Here is an 18,719-nt window from a genome sequence, read left to right on the forward strand (position 1 = left end):
TTTTTCCTGGAGGAGAAGCCCAGTACCTCTTCAGTGGATTGCAGTATGGTAGTCTTCAACTGATCCCAGAGGGTTTATATACACACACACATATATATACCTACACACACACATACATATAGTTTGTTGTAAATTTTGTTCTTGTTACATCTCTTCATCTCTCTGTCTGTTTTGTTGTTGTTCTGCAAATTTTCGTGCTTCTTCCGGATCCGAGAATAGTCTGTTTTGCTGCCCCGGAATAACTATTTTAAGTACTGCTGGGTATTTTAACATAAATTTATAACCTTTTCTCCATAGGGTCGTTTTTGCTGCATTGAACTCCGTCCTCTTCTTCAGGAGTTCAAAACTTATATCTGGATAGAAAAAATTTTTTTGACCCTTGTATTCCAGTGGTTTTTTGTCTTCTCTTATTTTTTTCATTGCCTTCTCCAATATATTTTCTCTTGTTGTATATCTTAGGAATTTTACTAGAATGGATCTTGGTTTTTGTTGTGGTTGTGGTTTAGGGGATAATGTTCTATGTCCCCTTTCTATTTCCATTTCTTCCTGTAATTCTGGTCTTCCCAGGACCCTGGGTATCCATTCTTTTATAAATTCTTTCATATTTTTGCCTTCTTCATCTTCCTTAAGGCCCACTATCTTTATATTGTTTCTTCTATTATAATTTTCCATCAAATCTATCTTCTGAGCTAACAGCTCCTGTGTCTCTTTAACTTTTTTATCAGATTCTTCTAATTTCTTTTTTAAGTCATCTACTTCCATTTCTATGGCTGTTTCTCGTTCTTCCACCTTGTCTACTCTTTTTCCTATATCTGTCATGATCATCTCTAATCTATTCACTTTTTCTTCTGTACTTTTTATTTCACTGAATTCTTGTGACTGCCATTCTTTTACTGTTTCCATATATTCTTTAAAAAAAATATATCCATGTACTTGCCCTTCCCTTCATCTTCCATTTCTCTGTGTTCTTCCTCCTCTTCTTCTGAGTCCATTCCAGGATCTGTGTCCTTTACCTCTGTCTCTTCTGGTTTTCTTGTTGGTTTGTTTGTTTTATTTTGTTGGGTATTTTTGGTCTTCTTATTTTTATTAGAAGTGTCTTGGTGTTGGCCTTCTTCCTCTGAGTTAGTCATCTGTTGTTTCTTTGATTTCTTATTTTTATTCTCTTCCTTCTTGTTCTCGTTATTTTCTATGTTTTCTTCTTGCTGTTGTGTTGTAGTTGTCAGTTTCAGCTGTGGAGATCGACTCCTCAGCTGGTCCCCCCTCCCGTCAGTGTTATTTTTGTCTTGAGGATTCGCGCATGCGCGGTTGCGCACTTTTGTTTGGCTCCGTGAGCCATTTTTGTAGTTCCGAGTTTGGGGCTTCGACTGACCTCAGGGAGCGGGCTTCTCTCTCCATGGCGGGCCTCCTCGTACCGTTAAGGCCTTCACCTTCTTCTTCCGACGTCTTTCCTTCTTCTTTTCTTCCCGTTGTTTTTGGTTTTTCTTTCTTCGCTGCCATTTTCTCCACACTTTTACTTTCACTTTGTTTTGGTTTTTATGTTTCTGCCTTTGCTTTTTCTCTATCTTTTTTTAACTTTTCTGGAGAGGGCTGGAGTTCCCCTACCGGCCACTACTCCATCACGTGACTCCTCAGTGGAGTTTATTTTTGAAAACATCAAAGACCCACAGTGTCCAGCGTCCCATGCTCGGCAGATGCCCTTGGTGGGCAGGGCACCTCCCCCCCACCCCAACGAGGAGAAGCTTGGCAGTAAACCATGCTAGACAGGAAATCACAGCTGTGTTCCAGTGATGGGCCTTGGGACTCAAACCATGTGACCAGCTTCTGGGAACCCTGTATTGGGACGAAGATCTGTGAGAGGACTGATGCCGAGCAGGGCTCCTGAAGAGCTTCGGGTGCTGGCAGCTTCCAGATTGTATTTTGTGGGGTGGGGTAGGGAGGAGTTGGGAACCGGGAGGTTGAGGAAGGAGACTTGGACACCAGGAACTCAGATTCACTGTTGGAGAAGACAAGAGGTTGTGTGGCTGCGGAGGTTACGGGGAGTTTAACAGGCACTGGAGGAGGTGGCGGGATGCACGGGCACTCGGTAGCTTTGAAAGAACTCCTTTTTGCTTCTCTTTCTCTCTTGGCAAGGGCACTGGATTAGCACGACCTCCGTGTGTCTTCGCAGATCAAATAAAGGAAAAATTGTATTTTGTGGTTAAATTTTGTGAATCTTGATCTTGAACGATCGCACTGAGAAATTAGGTAGGCACAATTAAAACATTTTTGTGAATTTATCTACTTGGAGTAGCAGCAGTCTTTCCTGATTAATAAAAAACGCTATCTGACTTGCTGAATTTCTCCAGCATCCTTGTGTGAACCACAATCAGAAAGACTGCAGAGTTTCTTGTTTATAAGAGGAGCAGTCAGTTTTCTTTTGGACAGTCCGTCGAGGACCAATGTTCCCTCTAATTTTTAGTTGTCAGTGTGCACCTCACTCTGAGGTGGTGCCAATTCTTAACCTGTGACAAAAGTCTGTGTGCACTGAATGCTTGTGCAAATGTAAACTTGAAATGGTTTCAAGATCATTTTGGCACAGCCCATCCCTCATGGCGAATAAAACGGTATCGGCATGTTTTAATAATATATACAAGATTGATTAACTACTTGTTTAACCAACTAACTAGTTAGCTAAGAGATTATTTTCAATAGTATAATTATTAATGACTACATTATTTTAGGTAACTAACCTTTTGTATGCCCATTTATTTCCTTTGTGTGCTGGTTGCAAACGTGTGTAGGTGCCTGAGGGAACGGTGTTGAGGACCCTTTCCATCCACCACACAGTATGTCTGACCCACTACCATCAGGAAGGAGGAACAGGAGCAACAAAATCAGGGCTGCCAGGCTGGGAAATAGTTTCTTCCCGCAGGCTCTGAAATTGATGAGCTGTATTCTGGAACCGAGTCACCATCCCACAATATTTATGCTATATTATATCTTTATGAATATATGTGCTTGTTATGTGGTGAGTATGTGTATGCACCATGGTCTGGAGAAATGCTGTCTCGTCTGGTTGTATATGTACAGTGAAATGAGAATAAACTTGAAATGGAATATGCAGGAAAACATGAAATTTGCATGGGACAGTAGCTGCAAATCATCGGACCAGAAGTCAATACAGAGCGTCATCAAGACAGCAGAGAAGATCACTGCCATCTCCCTTTTCTCTTTTCACAGCATTCACCAGGAGCATTTCTTTAAACAGGGCTCAAAGAATGATTGAGGACATTTTCCATTTAGCACACAGTATCTTTGACCCACTCCAATCAGGAAGAAAGTACAGAAAAATCAGGACGGCCAGGCTGCGAAATAGCTTCCCGCAAGCTGTGATACTGATAAACGGTATCCTGTTACTGAGTAAATTTAATTTTTAAAAAAATGTGGACATATAGCTTGGTAACAGGCCATTTTGGCCCACAAGTCCATGCTGCCCAATACACACAATTAATCTGCAACTCTCGGTACATTTCAAACGGTGGGATGAAACCAGAATCCCCGGGGATAACCCCTGCAGGGATGGGGAGAACATACCAACTCCTTACAGACAGCGTGGGATCCAAACCCTGGTCCTGATTGCTGGCGCTGTTGGACTAATCACTATGCCAAACGTTCCTCCCAAAATATTTAGATGCATTTATCTTAAATGAAATCTGTATGTACAATATTTGAGATGACTTCGTGTGGTGCATGTGTATACATCACGATCCTGAGAAATGATGTTTCATCTGGTTCTACATGTGCAGTCAGATGACAGAAACTTGCAAACATTAATGTGATTAACAACCAAAAACTTAATGGAAAGAATGAGAAGGTCCTTTACCAGTTTCTCTGCATCCGTGTTCATTTCTTTCAACTGCTTAATGTGTTCTTTCTTGATCATGAGAATCTTGGATAGTTTTGTCTAAGAGGAGAAACAAGGACAACAGGAATTGCATGAGTGTGGTGAGTGGGCAGGAAAGGAGTTTGGAATGACAGAAGCGACTTGTTACATGAGATGTGGGCATTGACATATTGGTAGCACTCCTGGTTGGCAGGACCATCAACTATTCACTGGATTGGAGCAAGAAAAAAACTGCTGGTGGAACTCAGCAGCATCTGTGGAGGGAAATGGACTTTCGAGGTTTCGCATCAAAGAGCAGGAGATGCTCCAGAGGGGAGGCAGAGAGAGAGAGAGAGAGAGAGAGAGAGAGAGAGAGAGAGAGAGAGAGAGAGAGAGAGAGAGAGAGAGAGAGAGAGAGAGAAGAGAGAGAGGATCTCACAGAACTTACGAAGTATAAATCATTTTGCCCACCGGTATCCTTTACAACAGTTGTTTTCAAACCTTTTTCTTTCCACTCACATCCCACTTTAAGTAATCCCTGTGCATAGGTGCTCTGTGATTAGTAAGGGATTACAAGGTGGGATGTGAGTGGGAAAAAAATGGTTGAGGTCCACTGCTCTCCAACCCAATTGTTACTGAAATATTTTGCTTGGGAAAAATGGTCATTGGCCCATTTCCACTGGAGTTACGAAACCATGCACATAACGAGTCAATTAGGGACAATAAAAACAGCGGTTTGCAAACTTTTTCTTTTCACTCACATCCCACTTTAAATAATCCCTTACCAATCACAGAGCACTTATGGCATAGGGATTGCTTAAGGTGAAAAGTGAGTGGAAAGAAAAAGTTTGAAAACCATTGCTTAACAATGATCATGTGCGTTGTGTGTAAGCTGTGCCCCCGTTGGTCATCACACCAATCTCTCTTCCATTTTCCAGTAAATTTATAGAACACAGAACATTCCAGCTCACAATGTTGTGCTAATCTATTTAAACCTATTCCACAAGAATTTAATCCTTCCCTACCTCAGATCCATAACCCTCTATTTTTATACATTTACATGCTTTTGAATGTCCCTATTGTACCAGCCTCCACCACCACCCCTGGCAATGCATTCCAGGCACCCACCACTCTCTGAGTAAAAAGAAATTACCTCTCACATCTCCCTGAAACTTTCCTCCATTCATCCTAACCAGAGTGTAAAAAGCTGAAACATTAACTTGTGACTCTTGAACTCAGTCCCTCAACTAATGAAGACCAGCACACCATACATCTTCTTAACTACTCTATCAATCTGTGTGGCAACCTTGTGGGATCTATAGATGTGGATCCCAAGATTCCTCTATTCCTTCCCAGTTCAGAATCCTGCCATTTACTACGTACTCAGCCTTCAGCGGCAGCAGCAGGGATCCAAGCAAGGACAGACTGAGCTGAAATAGGCTGATTGATGCAATTGAGGTCAGGTGACCCAAGCATCACTATAAAAGTGAGGAACGGTGTAGTGGGGCGGTCACCATCAGAGTGGTAAGGCTTTGGGTCAAGAGGCTTCAGTGAGAAGAGGCTGAGGTGGTGGTACAGGAGTTGAAGTAAAGGCCACCTTAAGCAAGGAACAAAAAAGATTCATCAGGTAGGCACAGGTAAGGGCGGGTTTTGTATTTGTGATCTCAGGATTGCTACCTGTGCCACGTGCTAGTGAGGTTAGAAATAGGAGGATAATGCAGTTTAACAAGTGAAAGACATAGTGCAGGAGGGAGGGCTTCAGGTTTTGGAAGGTGGGACCTATTCCGACAGGAAGGTTTGCATCAGAACTGGAGGAGAACGAATATTGTTGCGGGAAGGCTTGCTAGTGCTGCTCTGGTGAGTTTAAACTAAATTTCCAGGAGGATGGGAACAGAGCAGATAGGGGAGTGGAGGAGGGAAATGATGAAATGAAGATTGGATGTAATATCAGAAGTTAAAAGGTTGTATGTGGTGGAAATGTTCTCAGGTGCATCAATTTCAGCGCAAGGAGTATTGTAGGAAAGGCAGACGAGCTTAGAGCGTTGGGAGGATTGGGACATGGAATTACGACATTGTGGTATTAAGGAAATTTGGTTGCAGGCAGGGAAAAACTGGCAACTTCTGTTGCTTTAGACGCTATAGAATGGGGCGGATAGGGAAGGGAGAGGAGTAGCAGTAATCATCAAGGAAAATGACACAACTATGCTCAGGCAGGACAGACCAGAGGGGTTGTCCTGTGAGGATATAAGGGTGGAGCTGAGGAACAGGAAAGGTATGACCACACTCATGGGGTTGTATTATGGACCATCCAATAGTTAACGAGAATTGGAGGAGCAAATCTGTTGGGAGATAGCAGACATCTACAGGAAACAGAAGGGGGTTGTGATCGTAAGAGATTTTAGTTTTCCACATTGACGGGGACTCCCATACTGTAAAAGGGCTGGATGGCTTGGTGTTTGTCAAATATGTTCAGGAAAGTTTCCTATATCAATATATAGAGGTACCAACTAGACTCCTAAGGATAGGTCTGAGGCTCAGGTTGAGATTCTCAATTGGAGAAAGGTCCATTTTGAAGAAATGAGAAAGGATCTAGAATGCGTGAATTGGGATAAGTTGGCAAGGATGTGTGAGGCAAGTGGAGGACCTTCAAAGGTGAGATTTAGAGTTTGTATGTTCCTGTCAGGATTCAAGATTCAATTTATTATCAAAGTAATAAAACAGTGTCCTATTGAATGAAATTTCTTTTTTGCCTGCTGTGAGGCAGACAGATTCACCACTGGTAGGAATTGCCTAAGCACCTCTCACAGTCAGAGAGAGGGAAGCAAAAGAGAGATCCCCCCCACCCCCCAGAGTCACCGAATGTCCGTAGATTTGCCTCTAGCACTTCCGCAGGCACAGAGTCCAGTCCAAACCATTGGTAACCCGAGCTCCAGATCCAAACCTCTGACACAGTCAGGAACCCTTCGGCACCCTCGGCCTCTCCTTGCATCCCGGATCCGATACCTTGTACCCCTCCAGCAGTTTGAGCTAGTCTCCAGCAGTCCACGTCCCGGCGAGAGCCCCCCGACAACAGTCTCCTGTAGCCCACAGATTCCACGGGTTCCTCGCCTCGAGTTGCCAGCAGCCCCTCGCATGCACTGGCCCCTCAGCCGCAGAGCCCCTCACTGGTCCGCCACCATGGTCACTGTCCCCTCGGGTCATCTCCTCTGCTTCTTCCTCTCAGACAGTGCGTGATCTTTCCATCCTTGGGTGCACTGCTCCAGTCCTCCACTTCCACAGAGTCTGCCGCCCCTTGTGCCTGCTGCTGCTTAATAGGCGCCGCCACCTTGGGCGCAGACCCACAGTCGTGAGATTTTGACTAAAACCACCGTCGACTCCCTCAACGGGTCGTTCAAAGCCCGTGAGGAGCTGATGGCAGTCAACTGCACGGCTGAACCCCGTGGAAAAGTTAACATGCAAAGTTAACAGCCATAGGGAACATTAATTTTCAAGGGATATTGGGGATCTGGTTCGGAAGAAGAGAGCGGCGTATCGGAGGTATAGGCAACATGGAGCAAATTAGATACTTGAGGAGTATAAAAAATGCTAGAAATAAACTCAAGAAATAAGGAAGGCAAAAAAAGACATGAGGTTGTTTTGGCAGACAATAACCATATAACAATTACAGCACGAAAACAGGCCATTTTTGCCCTTCTAGTCTGCACCAAACTCAGTACTCTCCTCTAGTCCCACCTACCTGCACCCTTCCCATTACCCTTCATTCCCCTCCCATCCATATACCTATCCAATTTTTCCTTAAATGACAAAATTCACCTTGCCACCACTACTTCTCCCAGAAGCCCATTCCACACAGCTACCACTCTCTAAGGCAAGAAGTTTCCCCTCATATTACTTCTAAACTTTTGCCCCTTAACTCTTAACTCATGACCTCTTGTTTCAATCTCTCCTACCCTCAATGGAAAAAGCCTGTCCACATCAACTCTATCCATCCCTCTCACAATCTTAAATATCTCTATCAAATCCCCCCTCAACCTTCTACGCTCCAAAGAATAAAGACCTAAACTGCTCTATCTTTCTTTGTAATCTAGATTCTGAAACCCAGGTTACATTTTCATAAATCTTCTCTGCACTCTCTCTACCTTGTTGATTTCCTTCCTATAATTCAGTGACCAGAACTGCACACGGTATTCAAAATTTGGCCTCACCAATGCCTTGAACAGTCTCAACATTACTTCCCAACTCCTGAATTCCATGCTTTGATTTATAAAGGCCAGCATACTAAAAGCCTTCTTCACCACCCTATCCACATGAGATTCTACCTTCAGGGAACGATGGACCGTTATTCCTAGATCTTTCTGCTCCACTGCATTCCTCGATGCTCTCCCATTTACTACGCATGACCTGTTTTGATTATTCCTTCCAAAATGAAGCATTTCACACTTCTCAGCATTAAACTCTATCTGCCATCTTTCAGCCCACTCTTCTAAGCTGTCCAAATCCTTCTCCAATCTTTGAAAACCATCTTCGCTATCCACAATTCCACCTATTTTAGTATAATCTTCATATTTATTAATCGAATTTACCACCCCATCATCCAGATCATTAAAAAATATGAAAAAAAAAGCAATGGACCCAATACAGATCCTTGAGGCACACCGCTTGTCACCGGCCTCCAGCCTGACAAACTGTTATCCACTACAACTCTCTGGCATCTCCCTTCCAGCTACCGTTAAATCCATTTGACTATCTCAAAATTAATACCTAACAACTGAACCTCCCTAACTAACCTTCCATACGGAACCTTATCGAAAGCCTTACTGAAGTCCATATAGACAACATCCACTGTTCTACCCTCAACATTCCTAGTCACCTCTTCAAAAAATTCAACAAGATTGGTCAAGAATGACCTTCCACGCACAAATCCGTGTTGAGTGTTCCTGATCAGACCCTGTCTCTCCAGATACTTGTATATTCTATCTCTAAGAACACTTTCCATTAATTTACCTACCACAGATGTCACTCTTACAGGCTGATAATTGCTAGGCTTGCTCCTCGAACCCTTTTTAAACAAAGGAACCACATAAGCAATAAGCCAATCCTCCGGCCCTATCCTCATCTCTAATGACATTTGAAAAGCCACTGTCAGAGCCTCTGCTATTTCCTCACTAACTTCTCTCAAGGTCCTGGGGAAATCCCGTCGGGAACTGGAGACTATCCACCTTTATATACTTCAAAAGCTCCAGAACTTCCTCTTTCTTAATCTCTACAGTCTCCATAATCACCCTCTTTGCTTCCTTTACCCCACACAATTCAATATCCTTCTCCTTAGTGAATACTGAAGAAAAGAAGTTGTTCCAGATCTCCCCCATCTCTTTTGGCTCCTCACACAGTTGTCTGCTCTGATTCTCTTATCCCTCACTCTCTTTTTGCTATTAACAGATTTGTAGAAACCCTTTGGATTTATTTTCATCCTGATGCTAGAGCCACTTCGTAACTTCTTTTAACTTTTCTAATTTCTTTAAGATTCTTTTTACATTCAATGTATTCTCCACACATCTCCTTTATTCCTTGTTCTTATATTTATTGTAGGTCTCCCTCCTTTTTCGAACTAAGTTTCCAATATTCCTTGAAAACCATAGCTCTCTCAAATTTTTGACCCTGCCTTTTAAACTAACAGGAACATAAAGATTTTGTACCCTCAAAATCTCACCTTTAAAAGACCTCCATTTCTCTACTACTGTACATCCTACCCATAAAAGAAATTGTCCCAATCCACTCCTTGTAAATCCTCTTGCATCTCCTCACTTGAAAACCTCAACCCTAGGCCCTAACTTATCCCTTTCCATAATTACATTGAAGCTAATTGTACAACGGTCACTGGACCCAAAGTGCTCCCCAACACATATCTCCGTCACCTGACCTATCTCACTCCCAGCAGTAGATCCAACACTGCCCCGTCTCCATTTGGTATCTGTACGTATTGCTGTAGAAAACTATCCTGAACACATTTTACAAACTCCAATCCATCCAGCCCTATCACAGAATGAGTTTTCCAAACTATATTTGGAAAATTAAAATCTCCCACAATCTCAACCCTGTGCTTATTACACATATCTGCTATCTCCCTACAAATTTGCTCCTCTAGTTCTCATTCCCCATTAGGTGGTCTATAATACACCCCTATAAGTGTAACTACCCTTTTCCCATTCCTCAATTCCACCCAAATAGCCTCCTTGGACGAGCCCTCCAATCTATCCTGCCTAAGCACCACTAATATTTTCTCTGACAAGCAATGCCACACCACCCCCTCTTGCCCCTCCAATTCTATCACACCTAAAGCAATGGAATCCAGGAATAATTAGTTGCCAGTTACATCCCTCCCGCAACCATGTTTCACTAATCGCTACCACGTCATACTGCCAAGGGTCAATCCATACCCTCAGCTCATCCACCTTCCTTACATTAAAATATATGCATTTCAGAGATTTCCCACTTCTTACTCTGTTTGCCCCTAGCTGTACAGACAACTTTATTATGTTCTTTATCTATCATCTCCCCTCCAGCTTCGTACAGAGCATCTCCCTTCTCTATCACCTGCCTTTCCACCCTCAAGCATGTCTATAAGCTTTCTCTATTTGCTGTTCTCTTCCGTTTGGTTCCCTTTCCCCAACCAGTCTAGTTTAAAGTCTTGTGAGTAGCCTTAGCAAATGTCCCTGCCAGGATCCTGGTCCCCCTGGGATTCAAGTGCAACCCGTCCTTTCTGTACAGGTCCCACCTCCTCCAAAAATGGTCCCAGTGGTCCAGAAACTTGAATCCCTGCCCCTTGCTCTACCCCTTCAGCCACGCATTTATCCTCCACCTCATTCTGTTCCTGCTTTCACTGTCGCGTTGTACAGACAGTAATCCCGAGATTATTCCCTTTGCGGTCCTTCTTTTCAGCTCTCTACCTAACAAATGAGAAGAAAAATTCTAAGGGTTTCTACAGGCACAATAAGAGCAAAAGGATAGTAAGGGACAAAATTAGATCCCTTGAAGATCAGAGTGGTCAGCTTTCTATGGCAATCTTGTATGATTATTTTGCATCAATATTTAGTATTTAGGAAATAAGGAAAGCAACCAGTGAGGTCATGGAACCTATACAGATTAAAGAGAAAGAGGTATTTGCTGTCAAAGCAAATAAGGGTGGATAAATCCCCAGGGCCTGACAAGATATTCCTTCGGACCTTGAAGGAGGGTAGTGTAGAAATTTCAGGGGCTCTGGCAGAAATATTTAAAATATACATCCACGGGTTGGTGGGGTGCAGGAGGATTGGCGGGTAGCTCACATTGTTCTGTTGTTTGAAAAAGGCTCCAAAAGTAATCCTGGAAATTCCAGGCCGGTGAGCTTGATGTCAGTAATAGGTAAATTATTGGAAGGTGTTCTAAGAGATCAGATATACCAGTATTTGGATAGCCAGGGAATGATTAGGGATAGTCATCAAGGCTTTGTGGGTGGTAGGTCATGTTTAACCAATCTTATAGAGTTTTTTGAGGAAGTTTCCAGGAATGTCGATGAAGGAAAGGCTGTGGATGTTGTCTACGTGGAATTTGCTAAGGCCTTTGACAAGGTCCCACATGGAGATTAATCAGAAAGGTTCAGATGTTAGGTATTCATGGTGAGGTAGTAAATTGGCTTTGAGAATGGCTGGACGGGAGAAGTCAGAGAGTGATGGTGGATGATTGCTTCTCGGACTGGAGGCCTGTGACTAGTGGTGTGCCTTAGGAATTGGAACAGACTAGAAGGGCCTGTTTCTGGGCTATCATGTTTTATGATTCTCTGGTTCAATTTTGACTTTCCTAAATGCATCACCACACTTATCAGGATTGAACTCCAGCTGCTACTTCTCCATCCAACCTGTCGTCCTGTCTATTTCCCCTTGTGACTTATGACAACCTTCAACACTATCCACACTGCTAACCTTCATATCATCTGCAAACGTACTGACCCACCCCTCTACTTCTTCATCCAGGTCATATACAAAACTCACATTTCTAAACCACTCATCAGCAGAATTGTTCTCTTTTCTTACCCTAAACTTTCTCTGAGGCTCTAATTCTTTTCTACATTGTGGGCAAAAGAAAACTGCATGCATACGTCGTGACACCATTTCCTTTGCTTGAACAATCGGACCTTGTGTGTGGGGATTCCTTTTGGCTGAAATGTGACACTGCACTACCCAGATTGAAAGCCTAGCCATTGGTTGGGTCTGTGTCTCAGACCATGCTGGACAGCACTGACAGGACACACTGTCAACCCTGCCTCTGCTCCATCCCAACCACCACCCCCACCCCGAGCCTGTCGGGGAAGGCTGGGCTTGAACTGGGTGATCTAGGACAGTGCATCTTGGTTGATCAGGTGGCAGTCAGGCCCCATGAGCAACTGTCACCCAGTACAGAGCAGGCCCTTTGTTCCACTATGTCCATGGTCGTCCTTCATACGGTCCCCATTTCCTAGTCTGTGGCCTTCTGCACCTTGTTGATTTGATGGAGATGAGCCAGAGAGAGTCTCTGCCACGCATTCACGCAGCGCCTTCCTGAAGGCGGAGTGGGGGGGGGGGGGGATGGGTTTACACAGACCAATACTCTCATAGAGGCGGTGAGAAATTAGACGCAGAGGTCAGGTCTGGAATGTAGCTCAGCTGATTTCAGATATCATGGCACAGAAACAAACCTCCTTCCAGGCACAAACTCCATTACAAAGTATTGCTGTTTGTGGAATTATTCAAGTTAAAAATGTGTGAAAAGTTTGAGGAAAGGGTTTGATCCAGAACACTGACCTGATCATTTCTCTGCACGGATCAGCTGAGTCCAGAAGACCATAACATATAGGACCAGAAGAAGGCCATTTGGCCCGTCGAGTCTGCTCTGCCTTTCCATCATGAGCTGATCCATTCTCCCACCCAGCCCCACACCACTTCTTTCTCCCCATAACCTTTGATACCCTGACTATTCAGAAACAGATATTCAGAGTTACTGGCCCTTCTGGACCAAGAGCCTGCACCACTCAAATGCACCAATTAACATAAATCCCATCCGTCTTTGGGATGTGGGAGGAAACCGAAGACCATACAAACTCCTTAGAGAGTGGCGGATTCGAACCCAGGTCGTTGGTGCTGCACCAGCATTTCGCTCACTGCTATGCTCACCCTGCTGCCTCCTTGTTTGCTCAGACACAGGTGCTCGCTGCTTCACTTCCCCATGCGACAGGGGAGACCATTTGCTTCCTGAAATCGTCCACTGCCCATTGTCCATCTTCAGTAATCAGAGCGAAGCTGTTTCCTCCCCCCCACCACCCCCTCAATTCCAGCGGGGTCCCTACAGCAGGTTCTTTGTTGCAATCTCCTGTGTGCCTGCACCCCTTTCCCCGCAGACCACAGCCTCTCTTGCCAGGCACTGTGCTGCCACAAGGCAGGCCCCCTTGTGTTCAAGGCAAATAGGACAGTTAAGTGTTCTATTTCAGTTTTAATTATCCAAAAATTATTATACCACTGTTTTGGCCAGAGCAACTGAGTCCATCTTCCTGCTTGGGTCCGTCTGTCAGGAGACCTGCCATTTCCAGTCACTCGACCCGTAGCTCCTTCTGTCATGCATTTACAACAGCTGCTACCCCTCCACCATCACACTCTTCAACAACAAACTCAATCAGGGACTCAGATTTCAAATTTATTGACAGAGTACATACATGACATCACATACCACCCTGAGATTTTTTTCTGTGGGCCAGGCAGAATTACCACTTATTGGTCAAGCAAAGAAAACTGTACACAGAATAGACATGTAAGCAGATAAAGAAATGTGAACAAACTGACTGTGCAATACAGAGAGAAAAAAAAAATCCATAAAGTGCAAAAGTAAGAGTCCTAAATGGGTCCCTGATTGAGTTTGTTGTTGAAGAGTCTGATGGTGGAGGGAGGGGGAGCAGCTGTTCCTGAACCTGGAGGTGCGAGTCTTGTGGCACCTGCACCTCTTTCCTGATGACAGCAGCGAGAACAGAGTGGGTGCTGGGTGGTTGTGGATCCTTGATGATTGCTGCTGCTCTCTGACAGCAGCGTTCCCTGTAGATTTTCTCGATGGTGGGGAGGGTTTTGCCTGTGATGTCCTGGGCCGTGTCCACTATCTTTTGCAGGGCTTTACGCTAAGGGGTATTGGTCTCCCCGTACCAGACCGTGATGCAGCCGGTCAGCACACCTTCCACCACACCTCTGGTGTTATAGCAAACCTTCGCAAATTCCTGAGGAAAGAGAGGCGCTGACTTATCTTTGCATTTTATTGGTTTTTTCCCCTCTCTATATGGCACAGTTTGTTTACATTTCTTTATTTGTTTACATGCATATTGTGTAGTTTCTTTTGCACTGCCAATAAGTGGTAATTCTGCCTTGTCTGCAGGTAAAAGAATCTCAGGGTTGTATGTCATGTATGTACTCTGACATTAAATCTGAATCAGTGAAGTTCCTGACATTACTGTAAAATTTATGCAGTTTAAGATTTTTCAATGGGTCACTGAAATGATTTAAAATTGATAATGAGCCCATTTCTTGGCCCCATTTGGCTGCTTCACATTCCTCTCCCCCAATTTTCTTTCATGATGGTAGCTGAATATTATCCATCTTTAGTGTTCGCTGTTTTTAATGTACACTGTTTGCATGAAGTTCCTGTCTGGCTGCAGCTGAACAGTTAGCGAAGTGGTTAGCAAATCACAGTATAGAGACTTACGTTTGAATCCGGTGCCATCTGTGAGGAGCTTGTACATTCTGCCCGTGATGAAGTGGAATTTCTCCGGGTGCTGCGGTTTCCTCCCACCCTCCAAAACGTACGGGGCCAGCACGTCAATTGGATGTAATGGAGCTTTATGAGTTTCTTGGGGCAGAACGGACTTCTACACGGCCGTACTATTAAAGTAACAATTTTGGTGCATACTTGCACTGTACAAAGTATATTACACTAACTTCATCACCAGTTGGACCATAAGAAGTAGGCTATTCAGCCCATCGAACCTGCCCTACTATTCCATCATGAGCTGACCCATTCTCCCACTCAGCCCCACTCCCCTGCCTTCTCCCCATAACCTTTGATACCCTGAGTATTCACATATTCACGTACAATGAATTCTCATCTCTCCTCTTATCCCAATTAACACCTTTTGTTGGTCTGGACTTCTCCCCTGGCCAGTCTTCACAGTCTCTTTATTCTTACACATTCCTGCTCTTTGCTTCTTCCTTGAAGAAGGGCTCAGACCCAAATATTAGCAACATATATTTACCTCCTATGGATGCTGCGAGACCGGCTGAGTTCCTCCAGCATGAGTTTTTACTACAATCACAGCATCTGCAGACTTCCGTGTTTCACCGTATACCTAGCAATCTCTACCTTAAATACACAAAACGACTTGGCCTCCACAGCTGCCCGTGGTAGTAAACTCCAGAGGTTCATCACTCTCTGTCTAAAGAAGTTCCTTGACATCACTATTTTAAATGAGCGCTCTTCAATTCTGAACTTGTGCCCTCTTGTCCTCAACTCCCCTACCATGGGGAAACAATTTTGCCACATCAGCTCTGTCCAGGCCTTGCGACATTCAAAATGCTTCTATGAGGACTCCCCTCATTCTTCTGAACTCCAAGGAGTACAGTCCAAGAACCGTTAACCATTCCTCACATGTTAATCCCTACATTCCAGGAATCATTCTTGCCTCTTTTGCAGCTCCTTGCTATCCTCTACTAACACTAATATTGTTTATGAATGTAATGAATCCATTCGCGGCTGATAGACAAGGTGCATGCACTTACCACCTGGATGAGGAATTCTGTCGGAAATCCTCCGAGCGTGTCTCCTTCAGTGGCCGACAACTTGCTTTTCCATGGCGACTGACCCAAAAGCGGATCGTTATCCTGCCGAGAGAGAATTAAACAAGGCAACGTTAGCAAGGAGCAAGCAGGAAAAGCAGTCAATATATTAAAGGAGGTAAACAGGGAAGCCTGCAGATGCTGGGGTCTAGTGCAGGACACAAACGTGGTGGAGAAACTCAGCAGGTCACGTAGAATCTGCAGGAAGTAAAAGGCCATCAACATTTCAGGCCTGAGCCCTTCATCTGGATTGTGGAAATATCAGGGAGACAAATGAATAAAAATGTGGTGGGATGGGGAAGGGGGAAGTAGCACAGGGTAAGAGGCAAGAGGTGGATAGAGATGGGAGGCTAGAAGGGGAACAGGCAAGAGGTGGATAGAGGTGGGAGGCTAGAAGGGGAACAGGCAAAAGGGCTAATAAGGGTAGCTCAAATACAAGGAAGGAAAAGGGGGTGGGGAACTGGAGGAAGGGGGAAGGAGGAGTGAGAGAAAGAGACCGTGGGATGGGGTTACTCTGTCTTGGAAGTCTCCAACCAGACGTCAATAGCGACCAATTTCCATTGATTCCCTTTGTTTAAAACAACAGAACAATATTAGCTATCCTTCAATCCTCTGTCATGCCCCCTGGAGTTCCTAGACTAGCCTCTCTCAAAGTCCAAGAGAATATCTTGTCAGACCTTGAGGATTAATCCACCCCTCGCGACAGCAAGACATGCATAGGTTCTTTAACTTCTGCTTGTTTGCCTCACTTCTATAGACTCTATGTCAGATGCCTGAGTAAATATAGTTGCAAGAAATCCACTTAAAATCTCCCCGTCTCTTTTGGCTCCGTACAGAGATGACCACTCTGAGCTTTAAGAGAACCAATTTTCGGTAGAAGTCATTAGATCTCAACCTGAGGATCAGACCTACCTTCATCCATACTTCTCAAGCCAAGTTTATTGTCATCTGACTGTACAGGTACAACCTGACAAAACAATGTTCTCCAGTCCTCGGTGCAAAACACATAGACACACAACCAGACATAATTCACATACAAACAATACAGATACAGGACAAGTGTTTCATCTATACAAATAAATAAATATAATGAATGAATATGAGGGTCTTGAATGGTTAGTGGGAGCAGTTCCTTTGGTCGTTCAGCATTCTCATTACCCTTGGGATGAAGCTTTTCCTCAGCCTTGATCCTCCTCTATCTCTTTCCCAATGGGAGCAGCTGAAAAATGGTGTGTGCAAGGTGGAAGGGATTCTCAATGATTTTGCGCGCCCTCTTTAGACAACGATCCCAATAGATCACATCAATGGGGGGGGGCGGGGGGGGAGGAGTCTCCAGTGATCCTCTCTGCCACCTCTGATCCATTTCTCTGCAGCAACTGTACCACTCTGTGATGCAGCTGGCCAGGATGCTCTCGATACAGCTCCTATCGAACGTTGACAGAATGGTGGCTGGTGGCCTTGGCCGCTTCAATCATCTCAGGAATTATCTTGAAACTAATGGTATTATGATCACTGGACCTAAAGAGTTCCTGTTCTCACACTTCCCTCACCTGCCCATGACTACAAGAAGAAGAAGTCACCACTGCCCTCCCCCATGTCCCCTGATGATCCTCCCCTGTCCATATCCGAGGTTGATATATGGGCTGCCTTCAGGAGAGTGAATCCAAGGAAAGCATCTGGGCCCAGATGGAGTTCCCGGCCAAGTATTAAAAATCTGTGCTGACCAACGTACCAATGTATTCACGGACATCTTCAATATCTCACTCCAGCAGGGCATGGTACCCACCTGTTTCAAACAGATGTGAATCATACCTTTGCCCAAGAAGTGTGTGAAAACGTAGAACACTACAGCACAGTACAGGCCCTTCAGCCCTTGATGTTGTACCGACCCATATATCCCTTAAAAAAAAAGTACTAAATGCTCCCTACCCAGTAACCCTCTATTTTTCTTTCATCCATGTGCCTGTCTAAAAGTCTCTTAAATGCCCCTCATGTTTCAGCTTCCACCATCATCCCTGGCAAGGCATTCCAAACATCCACAACTCTCTGTGTAAAACACTTACCCCTGGCGTTTCCCCTAAACTTGCCTCCCTTCACTTTGTACATAGTCCTTTGGTGTTTGCTGATCCTGCCCTGGGAAACAGGCACTGGCTGTCCACCCTATCTATACCTCTCATAATCGTGTAGACCTCTATCAAGTCTCCTCTCATCCTTCTACACTCCAAAGAGAAAAGTCCCAGCTCTGCTAACCTTGCCTCATAAGACTTATTTTCCAATCCAGGCAGCATCCTGGTGAATCTCCTCTGCACCCTCTCCATAGTTTCCACATCCTTCCTGTAATGAGGTGACCAGACTGGACACAATACTCCAAGCGTGGTCTCACCAGAGATTTGTAAAGTTGCAACATGACCTCTCTACTCCGGAACTCAATCCCCCTATTAATGAAGCCTATTGACCAGCCTATCAACCAGTGGTTCTCACATCAACAGAGATGAAATGTTTTGAAAGGCTGGTGTTGAAGCAAATCAGCTCCTGTCTGAGCAGCGACATGGATCTGCTCCAATTCCCCTTTCATAGCAACAGGTCTATGGAGGACGCCATCTCACTGACTCTACACCAAGACCTGAAACATCTGGACAGCAAAGGTGCTTTAATCAGGATGTTCTTTATCCACTACAGTTCAGCATTTAACACCATCATCCCCTCAAAACTGATCAGCAAATTCCAAGACTTAGGACTCAACAACCCAATGTGAAATTGGATCCTGGATTTCCTCACCTCCAGACCACAATCCGTGAGGATTGGAAAGAACATCTCCACATTCTCCATCAGTTTCCGAGCACCACAGGGCTGTGTTTTTAGCACCCTGCTCTACTTGGCTGGATGGTGCATTAATAATAACCGTGTACTCAATGTCACCAAAACCAAAGAGATGATTGTTGACTTCAGGAGGGGAAAACTAGATGAGTACGATCCAG

The 18,719-nt window shown here is 44.5% G+C and overlaps 1 protein-coding gene across 4 annotated transcripts in view; it reads right to left on the reverse strand.

The window, feature by feature from the left end:
- The window catches only part of lin9 (lin-9 DREAM MuvB core complex component), a 184,220-nt gene that overhangs the window by 26,051 nt on the left and 139,450 nt on the right, over window positions 1-18,719 (reverse strand). For all 4 annotated transcript variants that reach the window (XM_069887828.1, XM_069887826.1, XM_069887829.1 and 1 more), the window contains 2 exons: window positions 15,685-15,786; window positions 3,863-3,943 (listed from right to left, as the gene is read on the reverse strand). In XM_069887828.1, the coding sequence (XP_069743929.1) occupies window positions 3,863-3,943; window positions 15,685-15,786 (183 nt within the window). The remainder of the gene's footprint in view (window positions 1-3,862; window positions 3,944-15,684; window positions 15,787-18,719) is intronic.

Source organism: Narcine bancroftii, chromosome 6 (genome assembly GCF_036971445.1).
Source record: "Narcine bancroftii isolate sNarBan1 chromosome 6, sNarBan1.hap1, whole genome shotgun sequence".
NCBI classification, from domain to species: domain Eukaryota; kingdom Metazoa; phylum Chordata; class Chondrichthyes; order Torpediniformes; family Narcinidae; genus Narcine; species Narcine bancroftii.